General features: G+C 49.7%; 1 protein-coding gene across 1 annotated transcript; it reads right to left on the reverse strand.

Annotated features, from left to right (window-relative positions):
* Positions 1-351: 351 nt before the first annotated feature.
* Positions 352-17,168, reverse strand: LOC144180264 (heat shock 70 kDa protein 1B-like). The gene is made up of 7 exons (XM_077708640.1): positions 16,964-17,168; positions 14,421-14,776; positions 11,773-12,053; positions 7,974-8,454; positions 4,363-4,683; positions 1,923-2,036; positions 352-581 (listed from the first exon to the last, which is right to left on the reverse strand). Exons 1-7 carry the CDS (start codon positions 17,166-17,168, stop codon positions 474-476), a joined length of 1,866 nt encoding a protein of 621 aa, XP_077564766.1. The 3' UTR covers positions 352-473.
* Positions 17,169-17,582: the final 414 nt, after the last annotated feature.

Below are 17,582 nucleotides of genomic sequence, written 5' to 3' on the forward strand. Positions count from 1 at the left end.
GAGCATTAAAGAAAGCCCCCTGGATAATCTTTCTGCGGGGGTGTTCCCGCCCTCTCTCACACACCCACGCGCTTTTCAATGTACTACGGTTTTGCATTTTCCAAAGTAAAATTCACAACACAGCTACTGCAAAAAATTATTTCATTTTTTTATTCTTTGTAGCAACTGGAACATTATTCAGGCTTGAGAAAGTAGAATGACCTCCACCCATTGTTTCGAAGCAGAATATTGTTCTTAGCGCAAAGTGGGACCCAATACCACGAAGAACAAAATGTGAGATAACTGAACGTGATTAGCGGTCAGCATTAACCTCGCAGTGCTCTTAAACGAGTTCGCGAGGCCTCTAGATAGTTCGCGACCGCATTGCGATTTGGTGACATCGTCCCCTGTGCGATGCAGTATTATTTGTTCCCAGGGATGCTGGGACGCAGAGAATTTTACCACGCGCCGAGAATAGATTTCGTGACATCCCGTTAAGACATAGTGCCTCCTTGAGTGCTGGCGTAGATGCGCTGGACCAGTGGTTCCCACACCTTTTCAAGCTCCTTCTTCTTGCTATCGAAGTCGTCCCTCGTAGATTTCTGCGACGAATTAAAAAATGTGAACAGCGTTAGTCTGTGTAACCGATATCAGCGACCTTAACGGGGTTTGAGCAGGATTCCGAATGATCGGGATTCGACAAACTCCTTATCGACGAAAGAAAAAAAGAACGCGTGAAACCGGGAAAATAGCAGCTTCGGGCATTCCTACTCGTGTACCACAACCCCACCCAGCTACCAGCTACCAGGATTGACGATAAATACGGAATGCGGATGAATATCTCAAGTAGAAGGAAAGGTATAATCCAGGCAGTTAGACGTAGTCAGAAAATCGCCAGGGAGAGAGTGTGGTGTAAATTTCTATATAATGTTGCGTAAGAGCCCTTCGCCTGGCTGCTAACTCTTTCAATCGAAGTTACATTCCTGAAACGCGGAGACATGTGCGGTTATGAAAAAAAAAGGCCGTGTATCTGCTCCTTTCGTTGCAAATATCGAGCAAAGACGATAGTCGACTGGCGCCCCTGCAATGTAAACGCCTCCCTTCTCTTTCCCGCTCACCTCTCATGCTCTCCCTTCTCCGCCTCGTTCCTCCCAAGATAACACGCTAGATGTTTGCTCACCTAAATTTAAATTTAGCGCGTCCTACTGCGTAAGGCCCGGTGACTCGATGCCAGCGCTGCCGTACGGGGGAGACGAACGTGATTCGAGGCGCTCTACTACAATGTTTATAGAACCACGTTTCCCTGCTCCACGTGCATTCTAAGCGAAACGCGTAATCTACCTATAGGAACCTTTCGTTACTGTCGCCGTTTGATTTCTGAAGATTCCGGCAGGAGCTATAGTGACGCGGGCAACAGCAGGCGACGATTTTCTGCAGTTGATGTATTGTGTCATTTGATACCGCAAAAACCCAGCATCCATAATTTTTTAAAATAAACGAACACTGAAAATATCACCTATGTATTGATTTTATGCCTCGAATTTGCGAATTTTTTTTGCTTGTTCAATAATGTTGACAAGTATGAACATTGCCACTGGACTTGGACGTTTACAGACGTGACTATTGCGCAGATTCAGTTTCACTTTGGCCGAGTGACTGAATGAGTCACAGACAGACAGATAGACCGAAATTCCGGCGTTTAAGTAGCCCAAGAAAGGCTATCGTCTTTAAAAAAGCTTTCAGGCTGCCGTGTAACATATTACGCATTAAAGCGAAAGCTCCAGCTGAGTGCCCAGCTCTCGACAAGAAGCGCTGGTGGCGGAGGAAAGGGGCCAAAGTAGCGCAAAAGCCATAGAGGGTTTTGCTCGAGAAGCCGCCGCACTTTTCGTCTCACAGATAAGAGGTGCCACTGGCTGAAAAAGAAGGAATTGCGGCCGCCTTACCGCGTTCAACTCCAGCCAGTTCTCGAGTTGGTCCGCCTTCGCGAGGACGCGGTCCATGTCCTTCTGCGAGATGGCAGCCTTGACGGACGGGTCCTCCTTGATCTTCGTGCGAACCTGCGCGACGCCATGTGCGTGCAGTTGCGGGGTTGCAGCACGATGTGGAGAAGGAAGGGGCCAGCTTTCGAGGAAGCACGGTGCAATGCTCCAATAGAGGGACTGCATCCAGAATTCATTCCAGGTTCCAAAACACACATGTGCACGCACGCATGGTTGCATGCACTCCCCCCCCCCCCCACCACCACCACACACACACACGCGCGCACGCACACACATGCACACCCACACACGTGCACACCCACACCCACGCACATCCACACACTTGTACATCCACACACTTGCACATACGCTGTTCCCCGCTCGAGAGAGTTCACGGTTAGTATTCCGCTCGACAACGCATTGCTTTTGAGGAGCCTTGTTAAAGCAAAGCTTTATTGTCATTACTGATCCCGTTGTACGCCAATGCGACTTGCAGCAACGTCAACTTTCTCTGACGATGATGATGAATGATCGTGGGTGAAGTTGAAAAAAAAAACGCTTCCCGTGGCCAGAATTGAACTTGAGTCCCTCGCATTTTGAAGCCAGCGTCTATCCCACTGCTCCATTTCGGCATGGTCGAAGAGTTTTTGGGAAACCTAGACGACAACCAAAGAATTCTTCACGAGAAGAATGGTGTTATCTGCGTGCCGTAAGGCAGTTAGCCAGAAGACGTTAGGCCCACCTTCCCGTTTCGAGGTTTAGGACGTCAGGGCTGACGTCACATCTTGGGGTTTAACACCTCAAACCGGCACCCACTCGAAGAAGCAGGTACCGATTCGCGCCGTACACCGCAAGCCTAACCGTTAGGCCTATACGGAGTGCACACCCGAGAGTTGCTGTGGGAATTCTAGAAAAGAGGTGCGTACCTCCAGGGTAGCCCATACTCGCAGTGTGGGATCGGCCAACCAAGGAATCCATCACGAGAACGCCTCGCGTTCAACCAATGACGTCGTTAGATAGAGGGGTTCTTGTTTACTTATACGCCTCTTTTCTCAAGATACTTATGAAAGGGGGCGCGAGGAATGAACGTGCGAGTAATCCAATCGTCCCAACGATAACTGTCCGCTGTAAGCTCAAACCTTCACCTGGGGCGAAATTCTGTGTTTGTTCTTTTCAAAAATGCCCATTTCGCGTCTGTTTTAGTCATGACGTAGGCGCACTTTCAATGTCTCTGAGCAATGATATGTGCAGAAACCGACGTATCACTTTGCTTGTTCTGCCCGACACCCCATCGTCTGCTTTCAGCCAATCAGGGATCGCCCGAAACGGACATGAAATGAAGGAAGCTGAGAATTCCGCCCCTGGTGTCGGGACACACCATGTGCTGTCACCGCAAGCGACGTCACAAACGTAATTAACATGACTGCATTTTACTAGCGAAAAACAGACGCGGACAAAAAAGAAGTACACAGGACACTCGCTAGATTACTACTGAAATTTTACTTAGCGTCCGTGAAACAAAGAAAGATAACATATCACCACACCCTTCCCCTACACCACCCCACACACGCTAGCCTATAGGTCTCGCACATGCGCCCTCGTAGGAAGCCTATCTCCTTTTCTGTAAAGGTGATTGAATGAGTGCTCAAACAATTCACTCCTTCCGTTTAGATAAAAAATGCCTCGTTAATCTCGCTACTGGTTTTGTCACGGCCAGATGGCCTCCCGCCGCAAGCGATGAAACTGTGGCACGGTGCTCTCTCTGTCTGTCGTTTCAACACCGCCTCATCTGTCCGCCGGTTGTACGCCGGCGTTTGATAACACACGTGTTTTAGGATCTGGACGTGACTAGACCAGTTGCGAGATTAACGAAGCATTTTATAATCTACACGGAAGGAGTTAATTGTTTGAGCACTCCTTCATTCACCCTGGCTGGCGTGTGTGGGGTGGTGTAGGGGAAGGGCGTGGTGATATGTTATCTTTCTTTGTTTCACGGACGCTAAGTAAAATTTCAGTTGTGGCCTAGCAAGTGTCCTGTGTACTTCTTCGTCCGCGTCTGTTCTTCGCTAGTAAAATGCAGTCAGATAACCAACTAGCCCAAATTTCTGCCTTAACTGTAATTAACATCACTTCCGGTGATGACCCCCTGTTTACGCGAGTTCTTCTAAGACGTCACATGCAGTCTCGACGTCCCGCCTGTATTCACGCATCAGACCGTTCGACTAAAGCGAACGCTTTTCGATCAACGGACATAGCCTTGAAATGCCTTTCAATGATTTCCTTGGAAAGACACGTTGAAATGCCGCTTAAGATACTACCAAGAGGTTCTGAGCACAAATGGCATTTCAATCACACTTCGAATCCCTACGAGGCAGGTCAAGATATGCCTGTGTCAAAGGCGCACCTGAAACAGGTATCCCTCGAGGGCGTTCCGGGCGGAGATGCGGTTCCTCTCGAGCACGTCCTGTTCCTTGTAGTTCTCGCTCTCCTTGATCATCTTTTCGACCTGGTCCCGCGTGAGGAGGCCCTTTTCGTTGGTGACGGTGATCCTCTTGACCTTTCCGACCTCCTTCTCCACTGCCGACACGTTCAGGATGCCGTTGGCGTCGATGTCGAAGGTAACCTCGATCTGAGGCACGCCCCGCGGAGCCAGCGGTATGCCCTTGAGCACGAATTTGCCCAGGAGGTTGTTGTCCTTCGTCAGCGCCCGCTCACCTTCGAACACCTGTGATGCCGTCATTCGTCCATTTCGGGAAACAGTATCAGAGGTCAAACATTCAACACTCGGAAGAATGAAACTTGTCTAGTGCCATGTTTTCATTGCAATAGTTACATTGCATGCGACCAAAAGTAGCATACACGCGCAACTTCCGCTTGAAGATGAAACGGACTACGTCGCCACTCTGCCCAGACTGCGATGCGCCAGTAACCCTTCAGCACCTGCTCTGTGAATGTGCCCAATTTAGTGCACAAAGGTGTCCCTCGCAGTGTCTTTGGGACAGCCGCTTTCCGTGGACATTCAACTAAAGGACGTTTTAGGACCGTGGGCTTGTCCCAAACGTGCTTTAGGGCTACAAATGCTCTGATAGAGTACCTTCAACACAAAGGTCTAGACCAGTCTCTGTAAATAACTCAGCGCCTCTGTGCGCATAAAGTTCTTCAACATCATCGCCATCATCTCTTCGTCACGTCATCAACTGGCGTAGCCAGTTAGGCATTTTAGCCCGGCTAACATCGCCAGACTTCATTAAAGATCGTTCTCTCTCTCTCTCTCTCTCTCTCTCTGGAGTACGCTGTCAAGTGTTTTGACCACTGATGAAGCACGGCGCTGCGGGCGTACCGCCAAGCCTCTGCATTTTCCTTCATTCCCCTGGCTAACTACGTCATGGTGGTCTACACAGATGAAACTTGATTTCTAAAACAAACTTTAGCGGATATGAACGTCATGCGATTTGGCTTTCCTGTCAGAAACTGTCAGGTCTTATCGTCAGAGCCACGGAACAGTTTAGGAAGAAGCAGTTATACAGTTATACAGGAAAGTTTGACATCCACCTCAACACAGCCGTACGGCTACGAAGGAAAGCTATACAGCTTCCTCAGAAACTTTGCAGTCGAAGAAAAATTCGTCCTGGTCCAGGATTCGAACCCGGGACCACCACAAAACCGGAGCAGTTGCTCTACCAGCTGAGCTAACCGGGAGGCTAGTCGTTTGTAGCGAGAGAGCGAATTGATCAACAACTCGAAGTGAAGGACAGGTGTTAATCGACCAGATTTAGGGGAAATCCCCAAGATGGAGTAAGGAAGCTGTATAGCTTTCCTTTGTAGCCGTACGGCTGCATTGAAGTGGATGTCAAACTTTCATGTGCAGAAACATACTCCATTTTGGGGATTTTCGCTAAATCTGGTCGATTAACACCTGTCCTTCACTTCGAGTTGTTGATCAATTCGCTCTCGCACTACAAACGACTAGCCTCCTGGTTAGCTCAGTTGGTAGAGCGACTGCTCCGTTTTCACGGTGGTCCCGTGTTCGAGTCCTGTACCAGGACAAATTTTTCTTCAAATGCAAAGTTTCTGAGGAAGCTGTATAGCTTTCCTTTGTAGCCGTGCGGCTCCATTGAGGTGGATGTCAAACTTTCATATGCATAACCTTACTCCACCTTGGGGATTTCCCCTAAATCTGGTAGACTGAGTACTGTTTGCCTAACTAATGTCAGAGCAATAGGAACCACCTGCGCTAACACTATTGAAGCGAGGCATAGGCAATCGAGATCGAAGGTCAAAATGAAACAAACCTGCGCAGTGAATTATGTCGAGAACAGCATTGGTATAATGAAGTTTGTAACACTTCTATACCAAATCTTCAATGAAATTCATAAAAGGTGGCATAAAAGGTGGCATATTATATCCCAGAAATATACAGAAATTTGTCGATCTACGCGTAACTTGCGCAGATTATATCCACTTTTCACTTTCATGTGTTGGTCCCGGCACTGAAAAGACTGGACACCAATGCTCTTCACCTCATGTTGACGAGCCCATCATCTCCGCTATAAAAACAGCAGTTAATATAATGTAGCGCATAAATAGTAATCACCATAATAAATAAAAAAAACTGACCAAGTGTTCATTAAGATTATAAATATAAAGAGCCGACAGATGTCTTTGCTACAAAAAATGGGCTACAAAAAAGGGTTCTGAATGGTACAATCACAACCGTGAGAAGTTGGCGGGCCTGGCTGCGGACTGACGGCTTAGAGCGCAAAAGCACGAGAGCGAGCTCTGGTGAAGTTTGAGCCTAATTGTGTATATTATAGTACGTTTTTCAGACGATTTATAGTGCACACGTGGCACCAGGGAAACAGGACACAGTGACAAGCAACGAATGAAGAAATGTAAAGGCAGCAAAGCTTTTACCTTTCTCCGTTAGGGTAATGCTACGGCGCGCTGAGCAACCTTATTCTCCCTCGTTTTCTCGGATAACCGCAGTCAATGCCCTCTTTCGGCGAAGGTGAGGTCAGCTGTAATGCTACTTTATGTAATTAACGAAGCGAGCACGAAAATAGACCTGCCATATTCCACTTAAGCTGATTCATTTCACATGTGAAGCACATCGTGGAAATCGCCCAGTGGCTTCTTGTCGTCGATTTTTCCCATTTCATTTTCTTGTTTTCGGCTTTTTGGTGACCCTTTTTTGAGGCCCCCTTTCTTGGTTCCGACGTTTTTTGGAGTCACTTTCACCTTGAGGTGACGGCACACCGCTGAGAGAAACACTTTCCTCAAATATGTCTATCACAGGGAGGTATGGATGGTCAGGCAACCAACTTTCCCATAGTAGCACTGCCCGTGACACGGTTCCTAGATGTCAGCATTACCGTAAATGAAATCTTGACATGTTTGAGGCAGCACATTGCGTATTGTACTATCAAGATACATTGGAATACGAACACCAGTGCGCGTGGTTTTCAGTGTATGCTCCGCATTCTAAGTGAGGGGCTGCGCATGGGAAATAGGAATAATTTATCAGAGTGCTTTTCCTACCTTATTTGTGCTGTGTATAGATGGTCCCTCGTCAGGGTGCGCTGCTTGTGCTGAAATCCACCAACTGAGTTGTTCGTATTTCAATGGAAGCTAGCAGCGACCTTTGCACTAAAAGATATAAAAAGTCGTCTGCATAAGAACAAAATTAAGGAAGCGCGCCTAGATAAATAACAACTGAACCAGCTGCCTGCAAGCCACCATTCGTGCCTACCCTGCACAACGGCGCTTCATTTGTGTTGTTCAATTAGCATTGTTCGTGCCTGTAGCGTGTTGCATTGAGAGTAAATAAATCAATAAAACTGTGTCAAAATGGCGAGATCGCTGCACAAGTGACAAAAGGCTGTCCGCGGTGCTGGTCAGTGGATAAAAGCAAACGGCAGATGAGGGTCGAGACAACTTATGCTGGTTAGCCCCTTATTAGGTACAGCATGCAACCCGCGCAGCACGCCAGCCCATGCATGTATACGGTGCACGCACCTGTATGAGCACGCTCGGCTGGTCGTCCGCGTAGGTGGTGAAGATGCGGGACTTGTTGGTAGGTATGGTGGTGTTGCGCTGAATCAGCACCGTCATCACGCCGCCCGCGGTCTCGATGCCGAGCGACAAGGGGGTGACGTCCAGCAGCAGCACGTCCTGCACCTCGGCGGCCTTGCTGTCGGTCAGGATGGCCGCCTGCACGGCCGCGCCGTACGCCACGGCCTCGTCCGGGTTGATGGACTTGTTCGGCTCCTTGCCGTTGAAGAAGTCCTGCAGCAGCCTCTGGATCTTGGGGATACGCGTGGAGCCGCCCACCATGACGACGTCCTGGATGTCCGTCTTGGCCATCTTGGCGTCGGTAAGGCACCGCTGCAGAGGTTCCACGGTGGCCCGGAACAGGTCCGCGTTGAGCTCCTCAAAGCGCGCACGCGTAATGGTCGTGTAGAAGTCGATGCCCTCGTGCAGCGAGTCGATCTCAATGCTGGGCGAGCACCAGGATATTTCACGTGAGGGGTCTCTTCGCCGTCACCAATAATCAACTTGGAGACGTTTAAGCGTCGTCGCCACATCTCGCACGTCCGGAAATGAATAAAAAAGCAGTCCGGCAGAAAGGTGAACGAGGCTCCAACAGACAACTCATTGGCCTGAGCACGCATGAGCTCTGTTGCTAATGTGGCCAGTTTTATTAACAGTTTTATGATCGCTCTTTAATACAAGGACAATAGTATTCAGTGTCTGTGCGTACTAAATTTGGATGCACGTTAAGGAACCTTTCTTGTGGGACGCATTTCGCCCCGCATTTAGCGCTAGTTTATGGTTTCACACGCGATTTCTAGTTTGATTTCCGCCGGCGGTGTACTTTTTTCTTGCAGAGGCGAACCATAAAAACTCTGGCATTGTCAAAATCTTGACGCACATTGCTTTTCCCCTGGGGGGCTAAATCAATAGTCGGCCGTTCATCTGTGCATAAAGCCCAACATTGAGCGTAAACGTGCTCCAGCTGATGCGGCCAGTACATCCAACGTTTCTTAACGTTGCGGAGAAAGATGAGAACGTTGCAGGGAGATAGCATCAAAAAAAGGGAAACAAACTCGCAAACGGAAAGCCATCTCGAGCGTAATCTTAACCGCTGCGAGTTAATGGGAGAAATTTTATCTGCGGTGCGAAACTACAAATTATCTTGCAGTGATTTACATGGTTTACAGCGCAGATATCAAACTTGACACGGTCATACCATCGTGCAGATGTATACCACCATCTGTTACATACATTGCAGAGAACACTGAACTGGTCGCAGAGAAACTGCGGTTGAAATATAGCATCGGAGGTGACGTACCATGCTTTGTCGGTCACAATGCGCCCGCTAGTTCTGCTCTCGAACGTACGGGCGTGCAATACCCGATGCTGACCTTCGCAATTCCTGCTCGTTCTGACTAACGGCGTCGACGTCACGCGCTCTATCGGTAGTGTGCCCCTACGAGTACGCTTCCGTTCTCGTAGAGCCGTAGATGCAGTATCAGAACAAATGCCGCATCGCAAGTCCTAGTGGTGAGAGGTCATGTGTAACGTTGCAATACTTTAGCGTAATCGTTAAACAATGTCGATCAAACACGATCGTGATGGTTTGGGAGCTCAGGCTTCATTTGCAGTAACCCGCGTCACCTTCTCTTCTTTATACTATCCCTCTTTATTTCGCTCAAGCTCTTAGACTCATCTCTTCATTTAGAATCTAGCGGAAGATCGAGGAACGAAGATGTAACCATAAGCTCCGTCGTGCTAATACCATTCACGCAAACACGTTTTTGTTTATTCTGAAAACGTCATTGTATTCGCGCTGTCCCTATTGCCTCTTGGACCGGTTAATCTGGCTGTGTCAGGTGAACAAACATTGCACCTTTTGAGGCGATCTCAGTTAGGGCTGATTCTTCAGTATTCCTCACAAACACTTCCACATTCGTGATACAAACAAAACACCTCCCCTCCCTTAAAGCATCTATTATCGGGCCAACTTCCTCTGGGAACAAAGAATTGTCCCTGCCTCTTTGGCTTGCCTCAACGGTATGTGCCCCTTTGGTCTGAACGGTAAACTGCTAGAAAAAATGGGCATTTCGTAGGGGAGGAGAGTTGAACAACACTGCCTTGCCATGACACCCACCAGACGACGGGGCGCGTTGTTAGGGCGCAAGCGGCCTGCTCTTCGGCTGCATAATGCAGTGGCGATCTATCTCCAAAATGCAAATTGATGGTTTTCGTCCGCGCCCCACAGAAACAATCTGTCTAATTGTCCCTCTGGCATTCCAAATGGGGCTTTGCTGCCTAAGAGTGCTGATGGAATGAGATGCCCCAGGCCGCCTGTGATGGGACTGCTCGGATAGTAGTATAAATGCGCTTAATTTGATCGGGATTCTGGCCTTGGTACTCATTGAGGAATCGAAAGAAGAAAAACCGCTTCAATTAAGTGGCAGATAAAGCTTTCAGAGGAAAGGAGGGGGAGGCGCAAACCGGCACTCAAGCTTGTCCCTTTGCCAAGCTTATAAGAACGCAATTGGGCCTATAGGAAAAAATAGTTTTTTATCCGACTGACCCATCGAACTAATGGGTTGAGTTTTTTACACCCTTAAATATTTAAAGGAGTACTGACACGAAATTTTTATGTTACGTTTTTTTCGCTGCTATGCGTGCCTACCAGCCCACTAATCATAGAATGACAGATTAGACGGTCGAGCGCAGCGTAAACATTCATTTACGGCGTCGTTTATTCGTGCCAGTTTCGGTTTCGACAAAAAAACGCCGAGCGGCCGCCATGACAGCATGTATCACATGGCGTCACCATTCTTGCCGTATCGCTGCCTCTCTGGAAGCGCGCGCGAGCGAGCGCACGCGCGCGCCCAGACCGGCCGAGGTCTTCGCCGTCCCCACAGGCCCGGGCAGCATGACGTCAGTCCCAAAACCATGACGTGTACACACGCCCGAGCAGCGCGCGCCAACCACAGCCAGCGCGTCGGCTTCGTCACGGGAGCCCCGACGTCGACAGTTTGGGGCACGTAGCAGATGATGTCACGTCGACCCGCTCTGGCCTTTCTCGTGCGGGCGAAGATTAAAATGGATTTTAAATATGTTTCGCTGAACGGTTGCTGTTGAAACTTGCTGGGAGATATCTCCTGATAAAAAGGAAGCGTTTTGCATAGTTATCTCAGCTTTGAAATTTCGTGTCAGTACTCCTTTAATAAAACAATTTCACAATCCCGATTTCGCTAATAGCTCGGACGCTTGGTAATTTCAAATAAGCAGTTTATTATCCAAGTATTCGAAAACCTTCCGCGACGTGAGTGTTCGCAGAAAGGTGCGAAAGCTTACAGGGGGCGGATTTGGGTGGTTCTAGTCCACCCGGCAGATAAACCCTGCCAACTTCAGTTCTCACACCATGGGTTGATTACGGACAGCACAGCCATCCTTCTCCTGCTCCTTCTCGGTGCATGATTAACCATTCAAATGTTTATCAGAACCCGTTAACCGTCTCTCTCTCTCCATGCCTATGTAGCGGGGTAACGAGTTTGTTCTGCCACTCAAGTTTGTTCTGCGATCCGTGCTGCTGACTATTTATCCTTGAGCGCTTATCAGCCTCCCCACAAAACGAAACAAAATCGTATTCATATCAGATGGAATTTCTAGTTGTATGCTCGCAAGTTTCTCTGGGGCTATTTATTAAGTCACTGCGCAATGGTTCTGCAGTACCCATTCCGCCATGGAAATGCTCGGCCGTGTTAGCATGCAAGAAGGAAGAGTGGGCAAGTCACACCTGGCCTGGGTGCAGGAGGAGAGCGTGCGCTTTCCCTTCTCGCAGGCGGTGCGCAGGCGGCGCATGGCCTTCTTGTCGTTCTCGATCTTCTTCTTGTGCTTGCGGTTGAACTCGGAAGCCAGGTAGGAGACCATGCGGCTGTCGAAGTCTTCGCCGCCAAGGTGCGTGTCGCCCGCCGTCGCCTTGACCTCGAAGATGCCCTTGCATATGTTCAGGATGGAGACGTCGAAGGTGCCCCCGCCCAGGTCGAAGATCATCACGTTGCGCTCTTTCTGGTCCGTCTGCGGAAGAGAGACCCGCCGAACTCGCGCTTGAGGCCAACCGCGTTAATGTTATTCTTCATTGGGGGTACGAGAACGTCTACTACTGATTAGCATAGTTCTCCGTGCAGCAGACGCTTTTACGCATTGAAGGTGTCCGACCTATGAGAAGAAATTGGCAAAATTCGTATGCTACAGAATACACAAGTTGGGCAGTAGCGCCGCCTGTCACAGATTTATGGCAACCTAGAAAGAGGGAAGGAAATGGTGAGGCAGTTTCTTTGCATTTAAATCATATCGAGATTAACACGTGACAAGTAGCTGAGATATTTTGTGGACAGACAGGTTGAAACAAGACACATACAATAAAAGAGTCCCCCGGGAGGAGCGCTTACTCCAAACTAATGGAATTATTCCCCTATAACACAACCATCTACACGCAGAAAGAAACCTTCGAATAAGGCAAAAATCTGCATCTATTTTCAGAACGAGATTTAAAAAAAAAAGCAAATGATGATTACTATACTCCCTAATACGTAATTTGTGCGCAGCGTGAGCTGCAGTCTCGTCAGTAACGGCGCATAGTTGCTGCGTCTCAGGAAGTTATTGCGTGATCGGGGAACGCAAGGCTGAGCTCGCTACTCTGCCGTTATCTCGCCGCGCGCGTCACCGCCGCCGAGCATGTTGTTGCAAATCGTGTATGAATCTCCCGCGTAGATGTCAAGGGGCACAGAGTAGAACCACTAAATAAGCTACGCTTAAGAGTAACGACACTGACGAACGGCGGCAGCCATTTTGGTGCCTGACGCCAGGGTGACCAGCTTTATGCGCTTTATTGTGCCTGACGTTGGCGGGCGGAATTGGTCCGGGCGCCGCTTGGCAACCATGGCAGCTGTGTTACTTCTCGAAGATTTAGAGACAGCGCGCCGGTGCGATGCGGTCAGGCTCGGTTACGCTAGCGTAGCTTGTTTGGTGGCTCTATGTTACGGTAGAGCCACTAAGTAAGCTACGCTTTTTAAGTGGCTATAAATTACAGTGACCACTGTCGTTGTTTTCCAGCGAGAAGCGATGCAGGCGTTTTGCACCATCCCGCCGGTTGAAAGAGCCCAGTACAGTGCAGCACGGCATCGCTACTCTGTCTGGGAACTTGAAAACTCACTCTCAACGTGTCGTACAGCCGCACTGCGCTTCGAAAATTGCGATTTATCGATGAGCGCGCGCGCGGCAACACAGAGGTACCAAAATGTCAGCTCCCATGGGTCTCCCCGGGGTAAAGAAATGTCACGTGACGCGGTTCGACCAATGGCCGCTGTCGGCGGCATAGAACAATGACATAAAGGAGTGCAGATACTGTGAAACCTCATCTAGTGGCGCTAGTTTAGACTAGCCACGCTCGTTGAGCACTCGCTTCTGAGGGCTGCAGTGCGCTGACGAAGCGTTCACTTATTGGTTCTCTCGGAGGCAGCGATGGTGAGCCTGGGCGTCGGTGGCGCGAACTGCGCGTCTCAAGAAGTGAACGCATCATCGTCGAGCGCACGACGGCACGCACTGCTTTGGCGCCATCTCCCAGCACGTCGCCATGGCCCACATGTCTCCCTGCCTCCCCCTCACACTTTGGCCAGACGCTGCTCCACAGTTTTCTTTCTGCCTTCGGTGTCCGTTCACTCGCTCAGTTACGAGGACATCGCCGCCGCCAAACCACAGCAGTGGGCGTTCAAGTGTTGCGCATTAAACAAATGCGCGGAAAAGCATGCCCATCCTAATAGGCACTGAGCAGAATTTTCTGGCTTTTACACGCCGAGGGTACACTGACCCTGAGGCGCGCCATAGGGAAGAATTATAGATAACTGCGGATCTCCAATGTGCACCGAAATCTCGACACACCGGCTTTGTGTTCTCGCCGCCACTAGAAAAGTGGCCGCCGCGCATTAGCAGTGGGTGCGTTCGACTATGACGCACCAACAAGCGCGAACTCTGACGATTACAACACCACCGACGGCTGGCTTCGACGTGGTTGTGCGAAAAACTTCACCCCGTGAACTTAGCTTGCCTGTTTTTTTTTTAAATACACGATGCGACGTCAATATGTCTTCAGTAAAAAATTTGTCCGTGCATACGTACATACGTCTCCCCGTCGTACCCCCTCCCACCAAGTTTTGTCTGGGAAATGCTGAGATTGAGCTCTTCGGGTACTTTGGAAATGCAGTCTACGTCAAGGACGAGCAAGCATGTAGTGTTGCAAATAGGGCCGTCACGAAAAACCGCAACGCGTTTTTTCACCTCATATGGAGGCAGCAAATGAAGTAGAGAGGCACTGGTGCTTACAGAAAAATTCTAGACAAGCTGCTAAATTGAACTGGCGCAAACTTAACGGCACATGAGCGACACCTTGTCCAGCCCATAGGCGATGGCGGCAGCGGTCGGCTCGTTGATGATGCGGAGGACGTGGAGACCAGCAATGGCCCCCGCGTCCTTGGTGGCCTGGCGCTGCGAGTCGTTGAAGTAGGCCGGCACGGTGATGACGGCCTTGGAGACGGGGCCGCCGAGGAAGGCCTCGGCGCTCTCTCTCATCTTGAAGAGCACCATGGCCGAGACCTCCTCCGGGTGGAGGGTCTTGGTCTGGCCGCGGAACCTGACCTGGATGCGAGGCTCGTTGCCCTCGTTCACCACTTTGAACGGCCACTGCTTCATGTCGTTCTGAAGCGCGGGGTCGTGGAAGTGGCGCCCGATCAGCCGCTTGGCGTCTGCCGCGGAGGAGGAAAAGGAAAGGGAAAACTCTGTAAGGGCGGACGTGATCTCTGTAACGCGACTGAGAAAAGCAGTTCCCAAGTCTTCAACAAAAGCGAAACGTGCTGTTGGGCTAGTTGGTATCGAGGCATGAGGAAACGTAGAGCGCTCAAGTGCACAGGATGACCACAGAATAAAGGTACAAAATATCAACCTTAAAAAAAAAATAGAATGAGGGCAGAGGACGAGGACAGAGAAACACAGTAGACTGGACGAGCTCCATGAACCAACTCGCCCAACAAAGCATTCTATTAAACGATCAACCGTTTCGTTTGTTCCTTTTTTTTTTGTGGCCGCCCTATAAACTTCAGCGCTCTACGTCTCTTCATGTCTTTAACGAAGCTGTTTCAAAATCTCGATTCAGCTGTAGGCACTTGTAAAGCACAAATTCAAAAATGCAATTGAATCAAGGGGGAAGAGTGCCTAACGTGGACTTCTTACGGGCGCCGTCCATTTTGCCCTCTAGGCACCGAAAAAGTCGTTGAGTGGTGAAGCGAGCCCATACGTACGGTAATAACTGTAGCATATCTCTCTCTAGAATGGTGTGAGGACCTTCCAATACCTTCTGGAAAAATATACGCAGGGCGTCTAAAATGGGGCATACTAATACGCCACACTCAGTGGTGCCAGTTGTGATCACCCAGGCTAAGGCTGCCTCCAGATTACCCTAGTAGGCGGTAGGGTTGATTGTTAGACAGGAAACCACAGGTTGTTCGCAGCGACGCAGTCTACTATACTGGCCACCATCGACTAATCAGTCCTCGATAGTCCGGGGAGTTTGAAGATTGCCTTTGGACAGGAGGTTTCAACAGAATGCATGCGAAAATATAGCGCTGTATCTACTCCCCGGGTAGTCCGCGCAAGGTCCCAGACTGATAATCGAAGAGGCGCAGTGTTCAACTCTAAGCGAAACGTAGCACCACCTTTGTGCATATTTATACTAAAAAAAAAAATCCCGGGTTATCTCCACTAACGGTAACCGTGGGGAGGGGCTAAGCATCCAGTGTATACGTGTATTCTTGGCGCCCTGGCGTTTTTGCCCACGGAGATTAAATCGCTTGGGGGCAGAGGTATGCAGCTTTGCTGTAAAGGTCTGGCGTCTTTGAAGTACAAAGCGTTCTAGGGCGAGGTGTTGGAAAATGAGTGTCTCAGTGCATTCTTTTAGTACGCGTTACGTCTTAGCGTGAAGTGTTGGAAAACGAGTGTCCCGGTGTTTTGGTACCGTCACTACCTTAAACGACGACAACGACGACGACAGCAGACGCCGACAGCCCGAGCCCCTAAGGGGCTTTGCCCCTAAAACGAGCTGATTTTTAAATTTACGCTTTGTGTAATTTTATATTTGTACAGTTGCTTTCACTTTATCTTAAATCATGTAAGGGTTTCTCTCAAGCGTATTTTATGCGAGTACCTGGCATGAAGCACAAGTGGGACTGGGGTACCAAGAGGCCGCAGTATTTGCAACACACCCCCTTTTTTTTTAACAGTGGCTCTGTTGTATCCGGCCGTAATGTGTGGCGTGAACAGCGTTAAAAATACCAAAAAAATGCCGAGCGTGCCCGTCAGCGCGTGCATCGCGGCGACCGCCATGCGTCCCAGGTTCGCGCTGTGGCTTTAGCAAATAATAATAATAAAAAAAAAAACTGGCGAGAATTCTGAGGAGCGCATCGCGTTGCCTAGCAACCAACAACAGCACAGCTGGCGCAACACCTGCTCCACAGAACCTCGACGCGACTGGAGGAACGTCGCGCATGCATCGTGCACATACGCGCCGCCACTGCGATGCATGCAGTCAAGCGCTACCGCGCATGTAAAGCTTGAAATGAGGAACGTGGCGATATCGATGCATATGACGATCACTACTACTAGCACTGTTCAAAGCGACGACGGAAGATGCAAGTAAACAATTTCAAACTTGTACAAATGTGTGATGATGGGTCCTTCAATGCTCACGTAGAAAGAAATCCTGCAGCTCCGCAATGGTTCAAGCCTTGGGCGACTTAGTGCAAGCTTCGCCAGTTTGCTGTGCATGTTTGTACGTGTTTAGTCCTCGCACAACAGTTCTCAGTGTGCGCGATGCCGTACGCGCGGTACCACGACAACCCCCCCTATTGATGCAGCGACGACAGGGCACTTCCTCTCACCAAACACGGTGTTTGTCGGATTGAGCGCGGCCTGGTTTCGGGCCGCCTCGCCGATGAGCCGCTCGTGCTCGGTGAAGGCCACATAGCTGGGCGTGGTGCGGTTGCCTTGCTCGTTGGCGATGATCTCCACCCTACCCTGGCGGAACACGGCTACGCACGAGTACGTGGTGCCCAGGTCGATGCCGATCGCCACCGACTTCGCCATAGTGTGGAAGCCACGCCACCGCCACCTGGCACGAGGAGCCGCATCAGTCAGGGAAACGAGGCCACACCAACCTACGCAAGAACCCCTTCGAAAAACCCTTTCGAAGAATCTTGGCGCAGAGCGCACTAGTAGCATGCCGGTGCCAACGCACGATAGTAACGAACATTTAATAAGCATGTATATAGAGGCTATCGTACTGCGCTTGCTTTGGAGCATAGATGTGTTGAATTTGGCTCTACCTGGAAGGAGCAGGTCGTATCAACGATAGACAACGAGGGTGCTCACACCACTGTCTTCGTTGAAAGGAACTGTGCACTAACCGCTTAGTAGGTGACAACATTAACAAAATCATAACATCAGTGACCATGGGAGACACTCGAATGCCTACTCTTACGTGGCCTCTTATGCCGCCGG

The sequence above is a fragment of the Haemaphysalis longicornis genome, unplaced genomic scaffold (assembly GCF_048455015.1).
Source record: "Haemaphysalis longicornis isolate Haplotype H1 unplaced genomic scaffold, Haemaphysalis longicornis Haplotype H1 scaffold_4, whole genome shotgun sequence".
NCBI lineage: Eukaryota > Metazoa > Arthropoda > Arachnida > Ixodida > Ixodidae > Haemaphysalis > Haemaphysalis longicornis.

Coding starts and splice junctions, on each gene's coding strand:
- LOC144180264 (XM_077708640.1), bottom strand. CDS start 17,168: ATGGCGAAGTCGGTGGCGATCGGCATCGACCTGGGCACCACGTACTCG. Junction 4,684..7,973: donor AGCCGAGCGTGCTCATACAG/GTGCGTGCACCG, acceptor ACGGCATCACAG/GTGTTCGAAGGTGAGCGGGC. Junction 2,037..4,362: donor TCGAGGGATACCTGTTTCAG/GTGCGCCTTTGA, acceptor GGCGTCGCGCAG/GTTCGCACGAAGATCAAGGA.